General features: G+C 34.3%; 2 protein-coding genes across 3 annotated transcripts in view; both read left to right on the top strand.

Annotated features, from left to right (window-relative positions):
• LOC144843044 (guanylate cyclase soluble subunit alpha-2-like) overlaps positions 1-27,835 on the top strand; it is a 171,326-nt gene that overhangs the window by 58,241 nt on the left and 85,250 nt on the right. The gene's annotated exons all lie outside the window — the stretch shown is intronic.
• The window catches only part of LOC144843046 (guanylate cyclase soluble subunit beta-1-like), a 181,051-nt gene continuing 154,191 nt past the window's right edge, over positions 976-27,835 (top strand). For both annotated transcript variants that reach the window (XM_078699701.1, XM_078699700.1), the window contains exons 1-2: positions 976-1,186; positions 13,615-13,688. In XM_078699701.1, the coding sequence (XP_078555827.1) occupies positions 1,184-1,186; positions 13,615-13,688 (77 nt within the window). In that variant the 5' untranslated portion in view covers positions 976-1,183. The remainder of the gene's footprint in view (positions 1,187-13,614; positions 13,689-27,835) is intronic.

Below are 27,835 nucleotides of genomic sequence, written 5' to 3'. Positions count from 1 at the left end.
TCAATAAAAAGAAGACTTCCAAAATTCCTTTTTTTAACTTCATCTCGAAAGAAATAATTCCAAAATAATTTTGTTAGTAGAATTTGGGAAATATACGTTGGATATTTTTGTACATTTTATTTGTGTACATTTTATTTTTGTAAATTTATTTTTTGTACATTTTATTTTTGTACATTTAATTTTTTAAATTTTATTTTTGTACATTTTATGTTTGTACTGTAACAAATGTTTGTCGTTCGTTTAAAAGCATATGTTCTATAAATCGTCGACAGCCTAGATCAACTTCTACTTGACCTGACCTTCCAATAATCCCAAAGGTTCCCCCTCCCTCCTCAACTGATAATGGGCCTATATTCCTGCATATACAAGCTTACCACTTTGTAGTAGGCCTACACAAGTTAAGACCAAAATACAGAAAGGCTTTTACACACATTTTTCATCATTTAACGACAATACTATAAAATACTATATTATAATGAAATATGAGACTTTTCTTAGATTTCCACAAGGATCGGCAGTGAAAAACAAATTGGTTTCTCGGAGATCATAGAATAAGAATGATAGAGTGTGAGATTGAAATAGTGCGAATAGCAATCGGATAGACAGAGTACGAATGGCAATAACTCAGTATCAGGGCGATGCAGTAATTTGAAAACAAATATTAACATTATAGACACTCTAGGCAAAGGTCTGGCCATCCCCGACTACTCCCTATGATTTTTCAATGGAACTCTATTTCACTCTCAAATAGATACATGGATGACATCAACCAAATGGCCGACATGGAAAGCCTATAATTACGGAGGATAACTCATCATTTTAGCTTATAATCTTCCTATCACAAATATGCACCCTGCAATCTGTATAATCCAGCGTTGTGACCGCTGAACCGAGTTATTGGAAATGTGTAAACAGCGCCAATGTAAATTCATCCGAAACCAGCCGATCGTATCGAGCCCAAGCCTCACGCTTCTCCTATCTTCCCTAGTTGCTTACACACACTGACAACGGTCGGGTTTTGCTTGGCCAAAAAGCGTAGGAATAAGCATCGTGGCTAATTGTTTTTATCGGACGAAGTATCTCCAACGGGTATGCCGATATCATTCCATGTTAAGTGATATTTCTAGCATTCGTAAAGACTTCACTGACTGAGTTTGAGTAAAGAGTACACAGAAATATAACAATGGTAAGTAATGTCATTTAACAATAATTGCTTTCCTCGCATGACTAGCTACTGCGTAAATTGTTAAGACAATTATTATATTATTCTATTATTATATTTCTTAATTTTATATCATTACTTAAAGCAAACAATCATATATGGTATATGTCACGTTTGCGTTTGATTTATATCTACGAACAGCACAAAGCAACTGTCTGATGTTGAAATAAGAGGCTTCATAATGTTTAAATTATCGATGTTCTATCACGATCTAGAAAACGAATCATTTATAATGTTTTATTATATATAACAACAGAACGCTTCTGTTTAAGTGCCGTGTTATGTTAGTTTATGATATTGATATCAACGTTAGCAGCGGATATAAATCGTTGGTGACACTACGAATGTAACATAAAGTTGATGCGCGCGTTCAAAAGCTGTACCGTGTACTGTATCATCATTCAGACGCGCGTGTCACGATGAGGGCTGGTTATCATGTTCGGTGGTAGGCACCAGGACCTTTTCTGTATGAACCAATCGCAAACACGTGAACCACACATATAACGCTTTTTTAAAAGTATAATCTGTCAGAGTGGCTTCAAGTATGTGGTTACAATGGGTTGGTTCAACTCCCACATTACTACTCTCGTTACTATAGGATCTTGATAAGCAAAACAATCTTGAATTATATCCTTTGGTAAACGAAACTTATTAGATAAGCAACCATTTACGTTCTGTGTGTGCGTGTGTCAAACTAAAATGACATTACTTTAATTACAAACGTTAGGACACACGTTTTGAAAGTTGTATGGTTCATGCACACACAACAAACAAGCCTTTATATTATTAAAACCAGTAGAACGGTTATTCTGTTGATTCTGTCACGCTTAGCCCCCACAATACCTTATCTTGTTTACTCTGTTTAACAGTCTATTTATCTGGATAATAATTACTTAATAATTGCATTATCAGGTTATAATCAGGGGTTATTAATTCAACCACGTCACGTGTTTTTTACGGTGTTTTCATGAGGTGGACAACGGAGTCCGAGAAGCGGGTCAAGTCGGAACGCAGAGAGGAAATGTTCGGGAAATCGATCGGGAGTTCACGTTTTCGATTTACACTTTACCCGACATCCTTTCAAAACGTAGTTCTTAAAATGTTTTATTATATTTCTGAGTAAAGATTAGTTAAAATTTATAATGATGAACATTTTGTGCGTGTGTTCGTGACATAATGATTTAGCGCTTACGCACCGGCACCTAAATTACCCTGTGACTTACGTGCCATAACCGGTTAAATGCACGATGTCACTAGATTGTGACGCCGGTTGCCTTTTACGGCTCCCTCGGTGTTTTAACCATCTAAGTTATTTTGCTTTTAAAGAAAATACACGAACAACTGCTGAGTGAACTAAACGCATTGAAAATGAAAAACGCGTTTTGCGTTTCAAAGATCAAAACTATAACGACTGCTATGGCATCATCAAAAGTTGATGACTGCGAGCAACTATCATCAAAATGAAGACAGATTATATACATATACAAATCATGAGAATGCTCAATCCAAATAATTATATCTGGAACAGTGGCGCGCACTGCTGGTGGCCCACATAATATAGAAAGGGTTAGAAACCGCCCTCAACTATTTTCCCTGCGCAATATCCTATAGTCTAAATTTATATTCTGCAACATTTTGTATGACTCGTACCAGAATATTAGTCTCTGGATTTTTCTTTATTTATTGGATTTAGTACTTTCGGTTTGCATATAACTATTTGCTGATGTATTAACGGGGGACTTACTGTGTAATTAACCTGTCAAACGTAGGTTAAGTGCGCAATGATACAGGAAGTTACCACAATCATCTTCTTGTGTTAATAATGTATTGCAACTGTTTCTCTTCTTCGATTATTCACAAACATCATTTGCTCTCAGCTTTGTAGTTGGGAGATTAAAGTGAATGAAGAGTTTTATTTTAAAATAATTCGGTAATTGGACATTTTTTAAAGACACCGTAACTTTGACATAAACTCTATAGCTTACCTGCTAATCGCAGAGGTCAAGGGTCAATAATGTGACAGGTACTAGAGTTTCTCATGACCCAACAACACCATTTACAGTCTGAAGTTGTTGAAACAAAAAAAAAATATTTTTCTAAAGATTTCTCGGGGCTTCAAAAACTACGTTGAATAGAATACCAATAGAAGTATGCCATGGAACGAACCTACGAATTCACATTCGTAAGTTAAAAACACTGACTGTTATTACCACATATATTTTTTTTTAATAGTTATAAGTTATATTGAATAGTAGGTTTATCTTTTAAAAGGTTACACAAAAGCTAATCTTATAATGATGTAGTCCTGAGGCTGAGTCGGGCTAAAATCACCGACATCAGGGAAATCAGTGTAACAACGAAACACGAATACGAACTACTTTAACGTTCACGTTGGTAAAATACATAATACACTTCATTTACTAATGTTCTCTGCAGGGCATGATTTCAACTATAGAAACCATCTTTCCGTTTCGTATTCTTCTCTCCGTCTTTACTGACATCGTTTACCTTGCAACGAATTGTTGACCTGAGGCAAGGATGATGCGCTAGACAAGATACGAAACTTCTCCTTTAATTACTGTACGCTTACACTTTTACATTATTGATCCGATTAAAGATGCACCGACAACCCCTTAAATCCAAAATCATATTTGATAAATTCAACAAAATATAATTTGAATTGCTGATATTAAGACGGAATAAAATAGTGTACTTTTTATTAAAAACTTCTATATAACAGAGAGAATTCATTCTTCCTTGCTTTTATCTTTGTGCATATTTCTTACGTGGCAACGTTAGATTTATTTATCCGTTTGTACTTTTGTTATAGGCCTAGTATATATTACATGTGAACATACTTTCCACTAGCGACGCAACGTAACGCAATCTACGCAACGTAAGAAAATGCCCTTCCAATCATTGCGTTTGACCCCGCCTACGTGAAATCAAACCTTCGATGTTTGCAGCACTATTGCATCGTCGGTTCCCACTTGTGATTACGCAATACAGCACTTTGCGTCGATACGTCGCTGCGTTACGTTGCGTTGCATTCTAGTGGGAACCACGCTTAAACCTCTGTCTACACTATCAATCTGTATAGTGACAAAAAAAACGATGTGCCCATGTCATATATCACTACCATTTTTTGGCACATCACACTTTGTTGTCAAACATAGTTTGATAGTACAGTATTAGCTAAAAATGTGTGCATTGAACTTTTGTTGCGTTCATCTACGTGATGAAATGACCGTAGCTAGACCGATAGAAAAACGATATTTTGATGACGGACCAACCCATCTTTCAATCATTTTGAAAATGGACAGGGAGAGATTACCTCTGATTGAATTCTTGACCTCTAAAGAAGCCGACGTCAGCAACTGTTTACTCAAATTGATTTAATTAACCGTTTTAATTGACTTTACTTATAACATTGTAGCTCTATTTCTATCGTTTCTTTAGTAATTAATTAGTATCGAACGTATAGTAAGTACGTTCATATATAATGAAATACAAATTCTTGCCGAAGTGTCATCTATACTTAATAACAAGTTGTTGACGATTTTTCAAGTTTTCCACAAAAGATGCACATTGTTTACAATTTCAGCTTGCACAGAGTACCATGTGGATCTTATACTGTGATTCAACGTGATGGTAAAGGAAATACCTTTTACCGAAAGAACACAACACTATGTTTCTTTAGGTCATCAAATAAAAAAAAATGAAAACACTTTATATATCGCGTGTAATTAATCATAAATGTTCACGCGCACTTATTTCATTACTTGTATTGAAATAAATAAGCAACGAACTTCAACGAATCTGTCATCAATTTAAAAATTACAAAGTGCATACCAAACTGACTTGCTTGGAATGCTGCAGACAGCTTCTAATCGTGGCTGTTTGAAAGCTCGCAAAGGTAACATTTTCAGCATGCAGAAAATTATTTTTACTATTTATAAGACGAAATAATAATCAGCACGACATAACCATAATGCTTAGACGCGCGCGTACAAAAATCGTTACCACATTTATAAAGGTTTTGACGCGAGTGTAAAATACGCCTCTTTTCGTGCGGCGTCGCTAAATCAATCTAGTTTCGTTAAATCATCGGCACGGCGTTTTAAGAATGCGTTGTCGCGCGCATATACAAATCGTTACCGCCTTCATCAATGTTTCGACGCGAGTGACAAATACGCGTCTTATCACGTGGTATGACTAAAGAAATCTAGCTTCATTAAAACCCGTTTTTCAATCAAGTCGCGAACACGGACGGCTTTTCAATTTGCGTCAGAACGTGTTATTTAAATCATAAATCGTATGCTGATGAAATTGGCTTTTTTTATTGTGTGGACTCTGAATGCAGTTGCTTCGTTTTTGTACTCATAACATTTTCAATCATAATCCAATAACCGTTGTTTTAAAATATACAATCATTAATAATATATGACAAAATGTACAAGCTAAGACGCGGTACGCGCTGTTACCAAGGCAACTATGTCTATATTATTAATTAAAGCAATATGTGTAAAATTTCCTAACGAATATATTATAATATAACATCTGGGTTCACTGTATAATACAATTAAAAGTTTTTATTAACGTCTATTAAGTTATCACAATATAGGGGGCGCCATTCAAACGGTTTACATTGTTAAAGGAGTACGTACAATATAATATTATGAGATTAATTATTTGCCAAATACTTACTACTTTATCACATCTACAACAAGAATAATTATATTAATAATAAATTCAAAAAACAATATCATAGGTTTACAAACAAAATAAAAATAATTTAAATCTCATTTGTGTTTGAATGCTGCATTGTACTAATGGTGGGGGGGGGGGGGGCACAAGTAAATCATCACAACCACTAATATAACATTTCAATCAGGAATCATTTTTGATGGAATGAAAAATCTTTCTAAAACCATTATGGATTCTAGTATTCTGATTTTCTTTCTAAACTGTTTTTAATTGTACACTACAGTACCCCCGTATTAGATGTCCAATGACCCATGTATATTTATAAATAAATATCGTAACCCCGGAGTTCCCCTTTAAGGAGTACCAGAACGTTAATGGACTTTTGTGACTGAACCGTTCTAACTGACCTAAATTAAAGATCTCAGTTGTCAGAAAATTGAAATATTTATAATTTGGTATTGTGGCCCTCTTGAACATCGTCGTAAATTATGTTTATACATTTTAAATAAACATAATAACCTCTGGTGCACAGAATTAATTTAAAAGTTGATTGAACGACCCCATCCTGAAAACAGGCCTAATGGATCGTATGTGTTATGTCGATCATCAGTGAAGTATAGATCGTGCTGAGAAACAAACATTTTGCACCAGTACAGATTACATCTACTTGTATGTTTATTATGAAAACAGCCATAAGTCAGTCAGGGAGATTCTACCCAGTAACGTCACTTAACCTAAAACGGGAATGCGAATACACCATCGAGTGCTTAAAAATAACACCGGTTCTCCAACAAAACGAATGCTTTACTGATCGACAGTTTATTGAACTATGGAACGCCATTTTTGTAAAATACTAACAGTTCCCCGCATGCAATCGCTCCCCGAATTAGCTCAATGGCAATATACGGCGGACTAATTACCAAAACTATACATATATCAAACAAACATTTCTTTACCTAAACATTTTGTTTTAAATTGTATTTTCTATCTTCGAGCATTTATCGATGAAAAATCAACAATTCAAACTATCTTTCAATTAAATGTCACTTCGGCTCGCCATACTTATTTGTAGGCGGATTTGTTAAAAATAATGGTTGCAGGGGTAAATGGATTGATGACATACAGATCGATAGTTAATGATGCATTATGGGCGACATAAATGAACGTAATGCTCCATGTTGTTGTTTTTATTAGATTAATGTGCAATACCAACTAACTAACGTATTATATTAATAACTATCATGATAATAAAGAAAAATTAGGATAAGAATAAGTAGGATTCAGTATTTGTATTGCATCACGCAACAGCAATTGGAAATCACATGACGATTACTCTTTAGGCTTGACCACGATTTGAACCAATCCCCTTAAACTGGTAAGCAACCACCACATTTCCACTACATATTTGGTCGAATGATGAGTATAAACAAGATGATGGCCTAGATGATATATATGAAGGAAGCGATCGATCGCTTGATGAACAGATTGAAAAAAGAAAGACCAAAATAACTATATGCAAATGGAAGATGGTCGTTAACTAAGATGGATAGCTTATTCATCTTTCGTTTCTGTTAAACGAGAACATTCTCTAAAAGAACACAATACTAACACACTTTAAAGCCCTGTCTACACTATCAAACTGTATGTGACAAAAAATGTGATGTGCCCATATATATGGACATAATGATGTCATATCACTACCATATTTGGGCATATCACTACCATATTTGGGCACATCACACTTTTTTGTCAAACTAGTTTGATAGTGTAGACACAGCTTAAGAACACAGTATACTGACATTGCCAAAAACATTCAAATGAATAAATACGAACAAATGAGGGTTATTCTATTATTTTTTTTTTTTTGGGAAAATACGTTAATAAACGTTCACTGAGAGATAACGCAAATATAATGGATTTCAAGTTGATTCGTCGAAACATATATGTTTATTATTCTGGAAATATATACAGCGTTCTATTGTAACTGATAATTAAGAAAACAGAGATGAATTACGATTGCTTTATGTAATCTAAAATGACTATTGTTGCTACTCACACAAAAGTTACTACTGCTGTTTTATCAGCATTCTGATTGATCGTACTGTAATTGAAATTACGTGTACTTTGTGTAAGCTATCGTATATCTAAAATATAATTTTATTTAGAAAACGCACTGGTGATAGACTAACGGTTGTTACGTTTGATTTTATCAGGGTAAATGCATGTAGTGCGGTATTTTCTTTCTATGACAACTAAAACGCGCGCGTACAAACCGTGATACACATTTATTTACGCGTACACACAAATGGTTAGTTATCAGATCATCTGACGTAATTACGTTAGACCAAGCAAAATAAAATGTTATACAAAAATAATCTATTTACGCGTGCATCAACGTTTGTATTCGGTAGTATACAAAAATGAGTAGTTATCAGATCATCTGACGTAATTACGTTAGACCAAGCAAAATAAATGTAATACAAAAATAATATGAATAAGTAGTTATCAGATCATCTGACGTAATTACGTTACACCAAGCAAAATAATGTAATACAAAAATAATATGACAAATTTGAATCTGAATGCACTTATAACAGCATTAGAAATACATCACGTCATGAAAAATATTGTTATTACGGAAACATACGGGTACTTATAAATTCCACAATATAAACAGCAATAACACCTACTATACAAATGCAATATAATTCTTATTTACATACAACACATTCCAATTCCACAACCCATACAAATCAAATAATCATGCTAATGCCATTTTCCTCTAAACTGTTTTTATTTAACACGGTCTGTTCTCGTCACTGAATATCAGTGTTAGTTATTCACAGTTAACCTTTCAACGAATGTATATTAAGTAATGTATTAAGACTGGACTATTATTGCTGGTATGAAATGGTGGGATCAGATGCACTAGTACTTGCATTATCTCCTTGATTTGTCTGTGCCCCTAAGGACCATCTCCAATTATTGGTACCGTTTCAGAATCATTAATGGTGTTACAGTTTCTTTCTCAAATCTATTAATATAATTTTTTTGCTACAACAATAATAAATACGATTTTCGTGACCTAATAAAGGGTGCTTTTTATAAGTTTTATATATTTCAGTGTATTATATAGGAAAAATAATAATAATAATACATAATGTATTAATAATCAATACGTCAGGTATATTCCGCATGACAATGACTGGAGAACCGCTAATGTCATGTATATTGTCTTCCAGAGCGTTCCCCTGTAGATTTTGTGTTATTATTATAAGGTACTGTAATTGATTAGAAAGGGTGGGGCAGGAATACGTATGTACACTTAAGCGTGGTTCCCACTAGAACGCAACGCAGCGACGTATTGACGCAAACTGATGTATTGCGTAATCACAAGTGGGAACCGAAGACGCAACAGTGCTGCAAAAATCGCAGGTTTGATTTCACGCAGGTGGGGGAAAACACAATTATTGGAAGGGCATTTTCTTACGTTGCGTAGGTTGCGTCTCTAGTGGGAACCAAGCTTAAAGAATTGTGTTTATATTCTAAGATGATGTACGAAAAACGCCATAATGCTTTGACGAAGATGCAATTGACCATTGTAATCGTATGTGATGTGAGTGACAGTGATATTAATGGTAAATAGTTATTATACAAATTATGGGCATCATAATGACGAATATACTCTTGATATATATCTGCTGGTCATTTCAAACTGACTGCACAAACCACTATATATGCACACTATGTATCGCACCTAATGACGAAATCAATGATCATAACAATATTTATTAGGTAACGTATAATACGTATAGGTCACAGAGGCTGTGCTGTAATTAAGGGTATTTCATATTGCACACGAAAACCATAAACTAATATATCATTCGGTAGTTTAAAACAGTATAGATTTATTTAAATTGCGCATAACGAGCGCTGTATTAAAGAGTTACGTATAGTTACTGCTGCAATATATCTTCTTGTTGATGTCCACAAGACACAACAGTACGCACGCGTAGAAACAAATTCAGCGGATTTCACTCTGCAGTGTGAAACTGTGTTTGTGAAAACGATAGTGATACACGTAGCTATATGCTGAGAAAGGTGGTGGAGATGAATAATTATTGTGATGGAAATGATGATGATGATGATGAAGATGATAATGATGATGATGATAATGGGGAAGATGATGAAAATGATGATGATGATGAAGATGATAATGATGATGATGATAATGACGATGATGACGAAGATGATGAAATGATGATGATGATGAAGAAGACAATGATGATGATGATGAAGATAATGATGAAGATGATGATGACGATAAAAGATGATTATGATGAAGAAGATGATGATGACGATGAAGATGATTATGATGAAGAAATGATGATGATGATGATGATGATGATGATGATGATGATGATGATGATGATGATGATGATGATGATGGTGATGATGATGACGACGATGATGATGATGATGAAAATGATGATGATGATGTTGATGATGATGATGATTATGAAAATGATGATTATGAAAATGATGATGGCAGTTGCTTTGGATAACAATGATGATACATGATGATAGCGATAATGATGATTTAGTATGCATAATAATGATGCCTGGTAAACATTGGCCATCATAAACATTTACATTAGCCTAACGTATTTTTATTTATTATTTTTAACAATAACAACTGCATTACTCATACGTATATGTAATTGATTTTTACCTTATACAGTACACACAATATAAGTGCAAAACACTGCAAAATAAGCATTAAATCATAAAATGTGCTTAAAGGTGATAAATCAGAGATAAATTTTAGCTGAAACATTCATATAAAACGTGCAACGATGCGGAATATACATAAATAATATACTAAACGATCAGTTTACACTATGGAGAGTACTGAGAAGATGAATTCGAGATAACAACAATAATTGGAAAGATAATAATATATCGATACATCTAAAAACAGAAAAGAAGAAACATGAGTAAACCTTCATCAACCAACGATACCACCGCTGAAATAAATTATGTAGAAGACGTTAACAAATACAATCTATGAGAGTGACAAAGTCGCCCAACCGATGTAAACGGTAAAAATGGGGAATTTAAAATAATCACTTGAATAAGTAATGGCAAGTAATGACTTAATAATGAATAATGCAAATATACATAATGATTATGTAACAATAATGATGTTGTAGAACTCATAATAATACAATAATAATAATATTAATAAACTTTTATAAAGCGCTATTAACTGATCGCTAAAAGACCAACAAGAATTATTGAGATGTTAGAAGTGACTTGAATTTCTTAAAGATGTTATGTCCCTCAAAAACATGAAAAATGAAGATTAATGAAATCAGACTTTTAATAGTTATTTTGTAGTTTTAATAAAGTTAATCACTTCAGTACAAAAAAACAGAAAAAAAAATGTTTTCACTTATAAAATGACAAAATAAATGGTTTTATTCAACCAAAAATCCATTGGCTGGCAGTCAATTTGACCATTTTTTTACTTTAAATTACAGTTTTTTTCAGGTCATTACATTTTTTTTTAAATTAACTATTATGTTACATTAAAATGGCATATTCAACAAAAACTATTTTTTCAGGGGGGGCAATACATCTTTAAGTGATTGATAATTCAGACGCCCAGGATAGTCCCAACAACTTCCCCTGTGTTGAAATGCAAAACGGTAACAAAATGTATTAATATTACACGTGCATTGGTCACCTGATTACTAAATCTTAACCTTATTTTGTTGGTATGGACTGACAGACGATCTGAGCAGCGTAAGGATTAATTGAATCACTGCTTAAAAGCTTATGAGAACCCATAACATGCTGGTTTATCGGGTACTTTGGGATTCTTGATAAACCAGACGTGACAACCGAAGTAAATAAGTAAATTATTCATCAGTATTACCTTAAATCTGCTGATTTTTTTTAACACATGAATATATTAGCGTCAAGTCTAACTGATCAGACTATGTCAGTAAACTACGTGACCATGACGCATTGGTAGAGGCCAATATACAGGACATTTTATATTTCAATAGTCAGTTTAACAGTTGCTTGGACAGCAGCACATTAAAGTAAATGGGTAACGCAAATGAATGAACCAACATTCGTAATGCAAATAAATGAACCACCAACATGCGTAATGCAAATGAATGAACCACCAACATGCGTAATGCAAATGAATGAACCAACATGCGTAATGCAAATGAATGAACCACCAACATGCGTAATGTAAATGAATGAACCACCAACATGCGTAATGCAAATGAATGAACCACCAACATGCGTAATGCAAATGAATGGACCACCAACATGCGTAATGCAAATGAATGAACCAACATGCGTAATGCAAATGAATGAACCACCAACATGCGTAATGTAAATGAATGAACCACCAACATGCGTAATGCAAATAAATGAACCACCAACATGCGTAATGCAAATGAATGAACCACCAACATGCGTATTGCAAATGAATGAACCACCAACATGCGTAACGCAAATGAATGAACCACCAACATGCGTAATGCAAATGAATGAACCACCAACATTCGTAATGCAAATGAATGAACCAATCACAAGCGACAATTCGGATGATGATCCATCGCGTCATGAACTACTTTCGTTGCGCTTCCTATGTGTGTTGCATTCTAGTCGGAACCTACTGTAGCTGAATACAGGGTTGTCAAAACGTTGGTTTAACAGTAATTGGGGGAGGGGGTCAGGGTGTAGAGTGACCATAAATGGATAATGTACACCAATGGAAACCAACCATATTATGGACATATTTGAATTATATTTTACCTATCTACTGTACCTATACCTAACTACCTACCTAACTAACTGGAAATTCGTCTAAAGCTCTGTCTACACTATCAAACTAGTTTGAAAAAAGGTGTGATGTACCCATGGTAGTGATATGCCCAAATATGGTATAGTGATTTCACATCATCATGTCCATATGGGCAAATCACTTTTTTGTCACATCAAGTGTATAGACAGAGTTTTAGATACACGATTCATATTGTTACAAGATGGCGTCCATTTCTTTGGATATGTTATACGCACATTCGATACGTCAAGTTGATTAGAACTTTGGTTTTTAAATAATAATGAGGTTGAAATTATGATAAGTTTATTTCATTTTCCATTAATTGATATCTGTCTCCGCACGCCCTAAAGTTCACATCAAACCACTCATCCTTAATTCCACTAAGGTCAATTACCTTAATTGATCATTTTTAGACTAAAACGTTACGGAGAAAATTGTATTTTACATAATATATTTATATTTTTCATTACTATAATGTTTACATTAGGAAAAAAAAAGATCATAATAGTCAAACTCATCGGTTAAGTACTTTTACGTTATTACTATTATTATCAGAGAATTCATTAATCTAGGTTAAGCAATCAATATACCTATTATACGTATATCATTATTATTGAAGAAATCGTGATGACACATTCGAACGCGTACAAAAAAAATCGTATTATTCAATATCGGCGTTTTTACTCACGCGTACAAGAAAACGTATTACTCATTATCAGCGTTTATACGCAAGTAAAAAACGACTATGACTTCATTATTTTTCTACAATTTTGAAAGAACTTCATTATAATTATTACGTAATATGTTTTGTTTTCAGTATGGTTTCGTGAACCACGCTTTGCAGCTTACGGTGTTACGTAATTATGGCCCCGAGGTTTGGGAACAAATCAAGTAAGAACATTGGTTAATATACTCATATTTATTTTAAAGTTTTAAATAGCCCATTATTAGATGGACATAATTGAGATTAGATTATGGGTTAGAATCCTAGTACAATTAGGCCTATGCTATTAAATACACTGTAGTATAAATATTTAGTAAATTCCACGGTAAATATAATTTGTCCAGTAGCATATATGCAAATTCTGTAATACAGTGTCGCATGTATCACATGTTACGCCTGTGCATAAGCATAATCTAACCTTAACATCAGTATGTACACGCAAGATGTATATCCTTTACGCGCGCGCGTTATAATCTCGGATGATTATGTAAAACACAACCTATAAACATAAAACGCTTCTAGTTATACATTGACTGTGATTAGCTTTATTTAAATCTGTAGCGGTATGTATAAAAATAGTTTTTAAATAAGATTCGACACGTCATTTAAACATTTATGTCGTGGTATTTTAATAATTGCACAATTTACATGGATGGCATAATGTGATCAGGTAGTTAACGCCGAGAAACGTGTCATTTTTAAAGTTAATCACGAGATGAAACGAGAAAGCAGTAAGCCTTTTTTCGATTTGGAAATAAAAGCGCGTAGGCCAATGTTTAATGAATTTGACATACTGAAAACCAACATGAATAATGATAATTATGTTAGTGTCTAATACATTACTGATAATGATATTTATAATAGAGGCCTGTTAGCGGTATGGGGTGTCGCATGCAAACGAACAAGTTTAGGAGGGACGAGATGTCATTTAATCAATGTCTCTATGTACAGTCCACTATCAAACTTTATGTGACAACATGTGTGCCCAAAAATGGACGTCATCACTACCATATTTGGGAACATCACCCTTTTTTCAAACTAGTTTGATAGCGTAGACAGAGCTTTAAAGATAAGAGGTTGTAAGCGTAAGAGGCAACTCCAGATACATTGAGCTGTGAATGACTTTGACGATGCCACATTCTGGAATATGTTAGTCGAATAAGCTAGGGGGATAGCTCTGAGGTCAAAGGTATCAAATGATTAAACATGGTTGGGAATAACATTACAGAATTTGCAGGTGTTTCTAATCTTGGGTGGGTGCTGTTTTTAAATGGATGGAAGGCCTTAAAATAACTTTGCCCAGCAGAACAAGTATATCATGCATGCGCATGAATTTATGTCAAACATACGATTTCTATTACCAAAATAATAATAATATGTTTGGTAATAATAAATCCAACTATGGATGTATTTATACATCCACGATTCAACGTTATACAATCTCAATATATAACTATAAAGTTGAAGCATCAGTAAGTTCATACGGCGATAGATAAACAGCTTTTATTATTATCGATAACAATTATAACCGTAAGAATATTTGATATATTGTCGCTATTATGTATTTGAAGTAGAGATAATGTAGGAAAATATTTTTGTAGCAACGAATACATAAACAAAGTAATTGTTCCGCGTGTGTATCCACCAGATAGAAAGAGATGAGGTGTTTTCATCCGTTTCTGGTGAATAGGAAGCATAAATATGACTTAATTTTCTAATTGGTTATTACAGCAGTAACCAGAGATGGGAAGCGGGGGAGGGGGTTGGGGTTAAAAGTCGAAACGTTATGTGTTATTGCGACCTCCTTGTGGGACACTTTTGAATCAATGGTTTATTCTAAATAAAATAATAATTTAAGGGGGTTTTACTCGGTAACATACCCCGTCATAAAACAGCTTTCATGGTAAGTGGAAGTAATTAATTCATTTTCAATGACATGAATTTCTCAATTTCGATGTTATTATAAGCTTGGGGCAAGAACATTTATCAATAGAAGCTTTCGATTCCATCATGCGGCATCAGAGACAGAAGTTAATAGAGCGTAACATACGCGCATGACTTGAAACAAATCGCTGTTCTGATAGCTTCAGTGGATATGTCAAAAAACCATAAATAATCTTAGTGACATATAGGACAATTTTGACACCACGAAGGGGCATGTAGCGTACGCGCGCGTACATCAGAAATATTATAATTATGCTCATCAATATTTTTAAAACGCGTTCTATAAATGATGCATGGAACTATAGCTATTAACTCACAAGCATTCGTGAATAAAACGTATGCCTACTTAGCCTATCTCAGATCACGTCCACGTACGTTGTGATAACGGTTATCAACCACCTATACGACTATAAACTGTCGGAGCCCAGAATTTTAGTCGTCTAAACAGATTAAGAAATTGAATTCTTTAACCATTAATGTGTAAAGCAGATATCAATAAAATTCGGAATGTGGCTGTTAACATCCAACTTAATTCTACAACAATGTTTAATGTGTCATGCCGTTCACATTGTATAGTACATCAACTTTTACACGCGCGTCTACTTGTGGGGTATATAATTGTTATATTTATTTTCCATCACTGTTAAATGTTCCATTATAAAGAATAAATATTTAATAGTTACGGTTTAAGTAAAGTTCAATATAGTTCTCAGCATAGTGTATAAACTAATAGCGGTAATAATGGTTTGTGTCTGGTACAACTTTTAAGGTGGTGAGCTAATTGTTAAAGCGAGTTGACCAATGACAAGCCACTGTTCGAATAATCCAACGCTTGTAATTGGTCAAATCACTTACGTTGCGTTACGTCTTCGTTGCGTCGCTAATGGGAACCACGCTTTAGGCTATTCAGGAGAATTTGTCGTAAAATAAGTATTATTTTGTATTGTTCGATATCGATTTTATTCCGTCCATTTTGGAGACTATTTTAAATTAAAATAACTCATAACGTTATTAACTTTAAACAATCTTTGTCTTATAACGTGTATTAAATTTCACATTAAAACTTCTTTCACAACGTAGAATCAACAAGGGCTGAACAATCTAGTCTGGGTTCCTTACGGAGTTTTGACTTATATTTTGCACATATGGCGTTTCATACGTGTAATACTACTGATTTCAGAAAAATATCGAAAAGCCTCGAAATAACTACAGGCTTGGGTCGTTCGGTCACAATATCGACCAACGATATTCTGATAAAAAATATCGAAGACAGAATTCTTGTTGATGTGTATTTTAGCTGATTTCCTCTTTCGATATAATACGTTGTGTAGTTACTGCAATCATTTGAATAATCAGTTTAAAAAACATTTAAGGACTTTTTATTTTAACCATAAAATGACAGTATGGCCCGTTGATCATTCATATGAGATTATCATAGAACTAGGCGATTCCTAAATGTTAATTAAACCATCGCATTTGTTTATTGGTATGGATTTGCATCCAAAACAGAATATATGAATGAAAGAACGTCGACCGTAATTGGGTGTATCATTGTATTTCGAAGGGCACGAAATAAGCGTGGACAATGAGTGCGAGTGAATTAATTGGTCTATTTGCTTACAACAATCACTTAGGCCTATGTCTTCGATTTAATGATGATGCAGTGATTTTCTACTAGTCGGCTCATTAAAAATGTCAAATTTAGCCATCTTATCGGTCTAATATAATGTAAGACTTGAAATATCTGGATGGCAGTTTAATTGAACGAATGCTTACACGATCATATCACTGCTAAACACCTGGTTTTAAGGATAAACATAAAAATGAAATTTACAATAAAAATGCATTTTAAATTTCTGGTCACGTAAATTTAGTTTTATACAGTGGCGGAAATGATGTTTATCATAAATCGAAAATAATACTTTATGATATCTATACAATTTTATTATTATAAGTAACAATATAGAGCATATCTAGCGGAAATAATATGATGTGCATGTTTTCATATTGTTGGGTAGTCGCGTATAGTAGAAAGTCGTCGGACGAGTTTTGACCAATTACGACGCTATGGATTATTGCTAATGATTGGTCAAACTCACGTGCGTTGGGTCTCGTCGTTGCGCTGCGTCTTAAGCTTGGTTCTCACTAGGATGCAACGCAAGGACGTAAGCCGCAACGCAAACAGATTGACCAATCACAAGCATTAGTTGGAATAGTCCTCGTTTTTTATTAGTAAATTCGCTTAATTTAGGGCTTACGTGCTTACGTTGCGTCCTAGTGGAAACCAATGTTGATTGGTAACCAAGCTTCATCAAAACGTTTGAAAACGTCGTATCATGGAGTTTAATTTTATGGAGAATCTTCATCACTCCTGGTTCATACAGATGCCATATTATTTGTAATTAATCCGAGGTTTTACATCGCCTCTAATGATCAGAAGCCATTGCCTTTGGGCTTTCGGTATCTTTGCGTACGTCTAATTAGTCAGGAGTAGTCTATGTGTTACTATGACGATCACAATTAAAAAGAACAAGGTCGCAAAGCCGGTCAACAAAAAAAGTCTTACGAATCAACAATAATAATAAGATTACTATTATCGAAAAGATAGAATGACAGGTCTAAAATATAAGTTAAGCATCATATGATTAGGCCTAAATCTCTAATTTATGCATTGGTTGGTGGGTTTGTTTATTTTTCTTGTGTTTTCTCATTGTATTTGTAACTTGTTTCTGTTTGTTTGTCGTATACGGGGACCTCTGTGAAAACGGCCTTTGGCTGAAGAGGTACCTCAGTATAAAAATAAATATATAAAAACAAATGCATGCAATGCAATTCTTCAACTATGATACCATTCGGTACATCTCGCAATGTAACAAACTATATACACATGCATGATTAAACCTGTTCGACGACAGTATTAATTTTGACTAAAAAGTCAAATATAACATTATTTTAGGCCTAAACAAATTTTGATTCATAATATTCATATCCAGTAATAATGTTTAATATCGTTATGTTCATAATGTACATATGTAGACAAACAAATCCATATTTTGTTTTATTAGTATTGATTTTAATAGCGATTTAACGAACATTGCCTACACCACTATTGTAAAACTTAATTAGGCTTGTCGACTATACTTAATTTGTGTAGTGTCTACTTTATTATTGGATAGTGTTAAACCGGTGAATCCCCAAGGATTTAGCACTAACACTAAGCAAGTTCTATACGCTCATCACGGATTCTCAGAGTTTATTGAGAGAGTGGACCTTTTACAGCGATTTAAAAGTGTTCATCACACCAGAATGTTATTACTAGGTCAAAATAAAAGTTGATGGTGATGATGATGACCTGCGTAAATGTGTTGACGTGCTAATATTTCCTAAATACGTAAATCGGCGTTCTTGTTTGCGCGGAAAAGAACTTAGAAGACCTGTGTAAAGTTTTGTCTACACTATCAAACTTTATGTGACAACAAAATTTGACATGCCCATATATGGACATGATGATGTCATATCACTACCATACTTGGACATATCACTACCATATTTGGGCACATCACACATTTTTGTCAAACTAGTTTGATAGTGTAGACAGAGCTTAAGAAAATGAATTTAAGTAACCGATTTGAACCCATGACGCAGTAATTCGATGTGAAAATAATGTGTGCGCACGCTCAGAAACATAATGATCATGCGGTACTCATTGCTCATTGAAAATGAAAGGTCGTCGACAAGACATGACCGGATCATACAAAATTTTTCGATTTTGAAATTACGATCTATGACGCGTAATATAATAAAACAGTTTACATAATAATACGGCCTAAATCTATCTGTGTCTCCTTTTGAAAACCATTTCCATAAAATTAAATGCATGTAGGCCTATATACAGTAACTGTAATAATTATTGAATGCATAAAATATTAATGCATAATTCGCATAATAATTAATAACATTATTTCACTGATAACGCTATCACGTTTGTAACCGATATATATACAATCACACCTGTTCGTAAGTTATAAGTTATAACCTATCTACTATTAATAGTCTATTCATAAGGAGTATATAGGTTATAAAGTCAGTTCGGGCTAACACATTGGATATAACCAACATACACGGGGTCAAACGAAGAGCTCATGTAGGGATGCGCCTATCGAGATTTTATGACAAGTTGTTTTTTCAAATGGTTCTCCGAAACGGAATGTGTGTGAATGGCGTGTCGCACACGCGAACAAAACGAACATAACCCACATAAAAGTACGTTGTTCGCTTTTGGTAATTTTTGCAGCGACGGCTTTCCATAGTATATGACTTTACAAGCAAGTGTGATTATTGTAAAGTATACATACAAGTTAACGAGTGGATTGGGGAAGGAGGTGGTGGCTTCAGATGGGTGCTAAAATACGATGAATGAAATGTGATCAACTTTATAATAATTGTAAACCGATAAACAATGTATCGTGTTTGATTTTCAAAGGAAATTGCCGACATTATACTTTAAATAATGCTAGACCATGATTTCAGACATCAATGATTGACAACAATGACGTCACCATTGGTGTAATTAACTCGAAGGATATATATTAATGGGACACCTCCGAGCCCCTGGTGGCAGTGGCGTAACGGCTATGAGCGCTCACTGGCTAAACCCATGGGCCCCGGATCTTATGGGGCCCCATGAGCAGTGTCCAGATGAAAAACAGGCATTAAAATATGTCGAAAAAGGCTAAAAACACCCGAGGTCTCCAGCGTTGGAGGGCCACTTGGGTTCCTAAGCCAGGGGCCTCGTGCCTCTGTGTTACGCCACTGTGGATAGAGGGTTGACCGTATGTGTTAAAACGTACTGCCCTCGGGCGTTTTACGGAAATGGTCGCCTGAAAAGGGATGTCCCAAAAGAGATAGGATCTACTGTAAAATACTTCAGATCTTACGCAATTGAGTTACCTGATTGATGGTCACCCACCGTATAGCTAATACAAATTAATGTCAGTCTCGGGTTATATGTTTATCTAGACAATTATCTAGGTTAATATTGTTCAAAGCAGCCTCCGGAATTCGCCTTACGGTATTTTGCACTAGACATGGTTATAAAATATTCTTCTACAGATTTAGGCCTAATTGTCTCTTGCTAAATACACTTTAAGATATTCATTTTATACAATGCAAAACCGGTAAAATAATTATTACGATTATTTATGTAGATACAGCTGTTGTATGGACGCATAAACCGATATTTTTATTTCGTATTTTAACACAGTTAATGCTGTGCGTGCGTGTACATCATTATCCTGTATTATTGCCATATATTCTGGATATCAGTAAAATAAAGAGGCATATCATTATTAAAAACTGATAAAATGAATGCTAATCATGACAAACAGTAATATTTATGTTGCTCCAAATTGACATTATTATTAGTTTAATAATATGTATATATAATGCCTACAACAGTTGTCCTCGTCTCGGGTGCAATGCGATGCAATTATCGCCACAAAACGACGACGACGTTCGTTCATTCACATCGTTTTAATATAAATACTAACGAAGTGATATTACCAACAAATATTAATGTGTACCAATTTTCATCATTTTGAATTCATGGCCTAATAAGTATGTCATAATTATATTTGAATGATGACATCATTAACCTTTGTGACGTCAGAAATGTGCGTATACCACACTGAGCTACACGTTACGTCATCATTTAGGAAAAAATAACAAGTCTGATTTTTTTTATACTTTTTTTTAACTAAATGGAAGGCTGTATTAATATATTGTATACGAGTAAAACCTAACACGAAGAAACATACATATGTGAAAACTACGTGACCCATGACATAAATGACATTTGGCAATATTGGGGTGTGACGTGTAGAGACAACGATCTCTTCAGTGCCACTAAACAGCAAAACTGTGTATTTTGACTCCAAAGCTCTTGTAATTTCTTCTGATTGGGGATATTAAGACTTACAATTAGTTTCTTAAGAGGGAGGGTCACTCAAAAGAGGGAGAGTTAAGAGGGAGAGTCAATAAAAAACGTATGGATTAATTGACCCGCTCAAACCCACTTATTACAAAACAACTTCGATATTGAAAAGTTCTACCTAATCGACGTAATCAAAATGTGAAGAAGCGACAGGTGACAAGAGATAATGTATCTACGTAAAATAAATTAACCTAATAAATCGAATATATTAAATTTGTAAAAACATTCACGCAGAGATAAAAAATATATAATACAGCCCTGGATTGGCAAATCACAATACATCCATTTATGGATGACAGTAAAGATTGTTGTATAAGTTTACGATGTTCGCAATAGTGTATCTGTTTTTACGACCCTCCTCCTATCACTTACCAATTTATTATTTTTGTAATCAAAATAGGTCTGTCTAGTCTAGTCATACAAAGAAACAATATTTTTACTCAAGATCTGTGTAGGTAGATTATATCCAAGTGGGTAGTATTGGGGAGTGATGATGGAAAGATGGCGGACAGAATCTCCACCTTTGGGAAACCCCTTTTAGGGGACACACTTATTAGGGGGATTCTTTTCTATAAACAGAGGGGAATCGTCCAACGCCTACTCATGGGTAACACACTTTATTAAGTGGATACTTGGTTGGGCTCCGAAGGTTCCACGTATAGGGGTATATTGCATAACGGTTTGGATTTGTAAAATACATTTAATACTTTAATCTTGGATCGGGTAATTCCATCATGCTTTGATTGAGAAACAGATACGCGTTCACATTCAGTCGAGGTGGACAGAAGTTGGCAATTTTTGTCAGTGTGTACTGATTGGAAAATGCTCTGGGGATAGAAGGTATGATTATGTGACACATTACCCCCGTCGTGTGTATCATCAGTGAAATTGATGAACTTTTCTTGGCACTCTAGTTACATTTTCTTGCATCTAAAATGGAAGTAGCACGATTTAATCGCCTTCATGAATACCTAAGTAGCTAAATTAATGTTCACATCGATTCATTTGTGATGAATGATCCCAAACTCGAGATATATTATTAATAGCATTAGAATTTTAAAACTATGCTAACCTTTAAACGAATATTATGCTGAAACGTTAAGTAGACGGCCGGGTTCTCCAGACTACTCTAGCGTGCGCAAAACACAAGCGACAGTTATTCTCTGCTCTCGTTTGTGATTGGTCAAATTACTCACATCGCGTGCAGTTACGTCATTTCATTGTGTCATATATAGTGTGGAACCAGATTTGGACGCGCGCGGGGTATTTTAGTCTGATGGGAATGTTCCTATATAATGGGCCTGTTAAGGTTTAGTTATTTATCCGGTTGATTTTTGGGGGCATATTTATCGCTAACTTACCAGGGTAACGCTTGGTTCCCACTAGAGACCCAACACAAGGGCGTAAGCTCAACGCAAGTGAGTTGACCAACCACAAGCGATGGAGTATTCGAACTCTCTTGTCATTGGTCAACCCGCTTGGGTCGCGTCTTACGTCCTTCCGTTGCGTCTCTAGTGGGAACCAAGCTTTAATAAGTAAGCATGAACGGACCTGTGTTGAGTTGGCAGAAGCCAGATACACATTCAGCACTGCTTTATTTTCATTAAAACTCGACACTATAATCTCAACAATTCAAGTACGTCTAGTGTCCACGTGTAAGCTATGTTGGTGGTCCATTGGATGTGCCGTGTAACTTGTATGTCCCGTTCCCACGATATGAATTTCCGACACGCGTACATAGAATGCGCTTGACTTTTCATATTATACAATATAGTATAGTTGAACATGTCTTAATTTAGCTGTACCCGTGTAACAGTGTAAATTGTTTTATTAGACAGACTGTTATAACAATACGAATGATGACTCCTTCAATTACATGTCTTCCGGTGTGTCGCGTTTGCCGCCATTTCGCTCACAGGCGATATTATTTTATCTGTATACTATTTCATATTACGTATATTATATCGGCTGCTAAAGTGTAGACCAGACACGAATAAAACGATTGTTTAGCATTAACAATTAGACTTTATTAATCAACCTAGTTTTAATACCAATTCCAGACAATCATTATAGGCCGTAGGCCTATTAATTTGCCCAGTTAATTATTAGACATAATAATATTTGTATTATTCATTCAAAGACAAATTACTGAAAAAATGACAACGCTGTGGATATCAATTATTTTTATGTTATATACCTCACACGTCATGCTTGTATGATAGGAACACTTTAATATGTAATTCGTGGTTCCCACTAGAGACGCAACACAAATACGTAACGCAACGTAAGGGATTTGACCAATCATAGGCGATGAATTATTATTAACTGTCGCTTGCCATTGGTCAACTCGCTTGCGTTGCGTCTACGTCCTTGCGTTGCGTCCTAGTGGGAGCCAGGCTTAACACTGTATTTTTTCAGTAACCTTAAAATAAGGAAATAAATAATTCACATATGCGCACTTGTGTCACGGAATATGTATTATATATTATACTGGAAAAAATAATGACTATTTTGCAGATAAAAACAGTACGAAGAATCGGTTTTAAAGTTTTAAATAATATCATGTATCCTTACATCTAAAACACAGTAAAATGCCTTGTCATACATTTACACTGATTTTGTAAGACAAAATTGTTCTCTGTTTCACGTAAGCATCATCAAAGAACGGAAATATCGGGAGTACATTAAAATACTTAAGACACAGATAGGACACCGACCTGTAAAATTATACACTGTAATGGCTATGTGGATAGTATGGTGAATGTATTAGAAAGTCACGAAGACTTAGTAATTAGACTTCACTGAAATCTAATAATGACCTACATCGAAAATTAATTAATATAACTAGTATGCATCTTTGTCTAGCTCAAGTATGACACGCCATGTATGCGAAAATGTTATTCTTTAAGGAATATTAAGTAAAACCTAGACTATGGTTAATATACCGTAACTAGTATGCATCACTAATACAAAATGTTGGCAAAAATCTATGGCGGCGCTATTTTTTATGCTTTTACCAAGCAAAACGAACATTGGATAAATCAATTTAAAACGTGTTTTAAAAAGGTTTCTGTATGATCACTGCGCACTTTGAATATACAATATCCGTGAAATTTGTGAGTTGATAGTAATGAATGAACATTTTTTGATAAAAAATTATACGACGCGATTAATCAAGGGAAGATGGCACCAAGAAATTAAAAACATAACGTGTTTGACAGAATTGTGTTACGAAAATACAAAAGAGTTATATTAAAAATGAGATAAGTAATAAATATTGCATCTCAATTAGGTAACCATGGTATATTAGCATTTTAGACTATAATTATCATTTGAATACAATGTGCACTTTATTTTTATTATGTAACACCTAAATACATTTGATTGGATGATTGTGGCGTGCATATAGTACGCATTATATAACGGGCGTTATACTCGTTCGGGACTTGGTGAGAAGGGGACACGAAGGGTCTAAAGCGATTCCAAGCTCAAAAAGCCATGGATTTTTAAAGGGGTTATTTTATCACAAAAAGGGAACTTGTTCTCACAAAAAGGAGCAATTATCGTCATAAGCCATGCTAGGCTATTTATCATCAGGTTATGGATTGAAAAGGGCCATTCAAGCAAAAAACACAGGTTTAGCACAATACAAATCATTCCCTTTATGAAAATGTATCTTTACTCTCATTTTAATGCAACATTTTCCCTTGGTGACAAAATATACCATACGAACATAAGAATTACGAGCGCGGCCAAACAAGGTGTTATTTAATAATGCTAAACACTAAATATTTAAATTAAACGGCTCTTTGATGAGACTCTGAATATTTGTTTTATAAAATAAATGTTTACTTGAAACAAACAGTGTTTGATTGGCATATTAATTGGCTTTCTTTAATTGGTTACACTTGACTGCAGTTTTCCCTTCATCATGACACAAACACAATTCTGAAGACATGGGAACAGTGACAATAGTGTATGGTTCTAATGAAGCACCTCCTCCCCGTCGGTTGTATAATAGGCCTAGTATTTGACAAATTGGTTCATCTCCATTGTTCGGGTTGGGCTAGATCATCAGAGTCCACTTTTACGATGAAAAACGGTGTTGACGTTTACGGCAGCGTGCTCACGTCGTCGCGACGCGTCGGTTCCTATACTTATGACACTCAAGTTTAAATGTATAATTTATGACAATATAGACTATCTACTAATATATTAGTCTCATTATTTTTAGTGTAACCATTATTTTGTGATATGTTATTGTCACAATCATTCAAGCGCTCTGACTATCCTTGCGTTACTTCATTGCACATTGAAGCAATTGACGTTTATGTTGACAAGTCTACACTATCAAACTTTATGTGACAAAAAATGTGATATGCCCATATATGGACATGATGATTTCATATCTCTACCATATTTGAGCATATCACTACCTCATTTGGGCACATCACAGAGAGAACTTAACGATGGTGAATCTCCGAAAACCGACCGCCCAGAAAACCGAAATTTTAAATTGACACAAGAAGGCTTATTCCATGTATGTAATAGCAGTTGTAACAAGGCTGATATGTTTTTACAATAGTGAGCTATGAAACTCTAAACGATTGGACAATTAAAACAGCCTAACCTTGTTTCGTTCCTGTGTGAATTTATTATATGCATTGTATTTTATTAATTTTATTGTTTGTTAGGCAGGATAAATAGCTAGCTTGTCTTAATAAGTTAGTGAAACAGTGTGGTGATGTGAGACTCTGTTTACGGTCTTTTTTTTTCTTGGTCAATTTCTTTGGTTTATTAAGCTGGTTTATTTAACAATAACACTTTTTTTCTTTTTACACTATTGTTAAACAGCGCATAGAGACTATTTGTATTTTGCGCTATACACATTTAAAACCATTAAAGATGTATTGTCCCCCTGAAAAATAATTTTTTACATTTTTTTTGTTATAATATAATAATAATAATAGTTATCCACTGTCACCAAAAAATGCATCTAAACAACATTTATTTACCTGAAAAACTGTAATTTAAAGCACAAAATGGTCAAATTGGCTGCCAGCCAATGGATTTTTGGTTGAATTTAACCATGTAGGCCTATTATGTTATTTTATAAGTGAAAACATTACTTTTTTTCGTTTTTTTTCTACGGAAGTGATTACCTTTATTAAAACTACAAAATAACCTATTCAAAGTCTGATTTAATTAATCTTCATTTTTCATGTTTTTGGGGGACAATACATCTTTAAACCTATACTGTCCTCGCTGATGTTAAAGAACTCTTACATTGTACGACATTTTATTAAAACATAATTAGACTAATAATGCCATTATTATCTTCATTGTTAATAGTTATGTTATTAATTAATGAGTGACGTCAGACCTTTCATATTGTATTTTTTATGAGGAAAATAAATAAAATATAACATAAACAGGAAATGAAAAGCTTTTGTTTGATGGTTCGTTAGTAGGGATCATGTCAAAATTATTCTTAGTTACTGCAGTAACTATATTATTAACTGCAGTAACTACATGAACTGCAATAACATATTGTGTGATGTAGTTATTTGTATACAGTGTGAATGATTACCTAGTCTATGTTCTAGACGGTTTTGACTTAATATTAGTAAAATGATAAATATTTTGGCACAAATGGCGTTTCATACGTATACTACAAAAATCGAAAAGTTGACTGATAAACTAACAAAATGATTACCTAAAACAAGCTTGCTAAATAATAAGCAGGTTAAATAGAATGTACAGTTACTGCAGTAACTGCAGTACAATAATTAGACATATGTTCCCTTAAGTAGACTACTTGAGTATTGACTTCTGTTTATAATTCGTACTTGAATCATAGTCGGTGGGCCTACTTTAGGTTCTCGCAGCTTGTTATAATGATTGTTATGCATTTTGCTTACAATTGACAATTGAAAACACTTCTACACAAAACATTACACCATCTATCATACTTTCAATTGACGTAATTATGAAAAATGCAATTACGGGATTAAAACTAATTAACCATGCTTTCTAAACTCTTCAGACTCTGATAAAGACCCAGTGATGTAAACATAATCAGAATTTCGACCCAGGCCTGACTCAAAGACAATGGCACTCATTACACACAGTCATTATTAGGCCTACCATAACCAGAAATTCGAATAATTGTAGGTCTCGCTTAAAAACAATAACACTCATATCAGAAGTTCGACTCAGAGGCCTGGCTCAAAGACAGTGGCACTTATAAACTCATATTATTATGCCTACCATAACCAGAAATTCGAATAATTGTAGGCCTTACTTAAAAACAACTCCGAATTAGAAGATAATAGCACAGCACAAATGCCTGTTCATCAAAATGTTTACCCATAACAA

The sequence above is a fragment of the Antedon bifida genome, chromosome 5, assembly GCF_963402885.1.
Source record: "Antedon bifida chromosome 5, ecAntBifi1.1, whole genome shotgun sequence".
Taxonomy (NCBI): Eukaryota; Metazoa; Echinodermata; class Crinoidea; order Comatulida; family Antedonidae; genus Antedon; species Antedon bifida.
The sequence above is the reverse complement of the archived record's forward strand: the minus strand, read 5'-3'. Positions and strand labels throughout refer to the sequence as shown.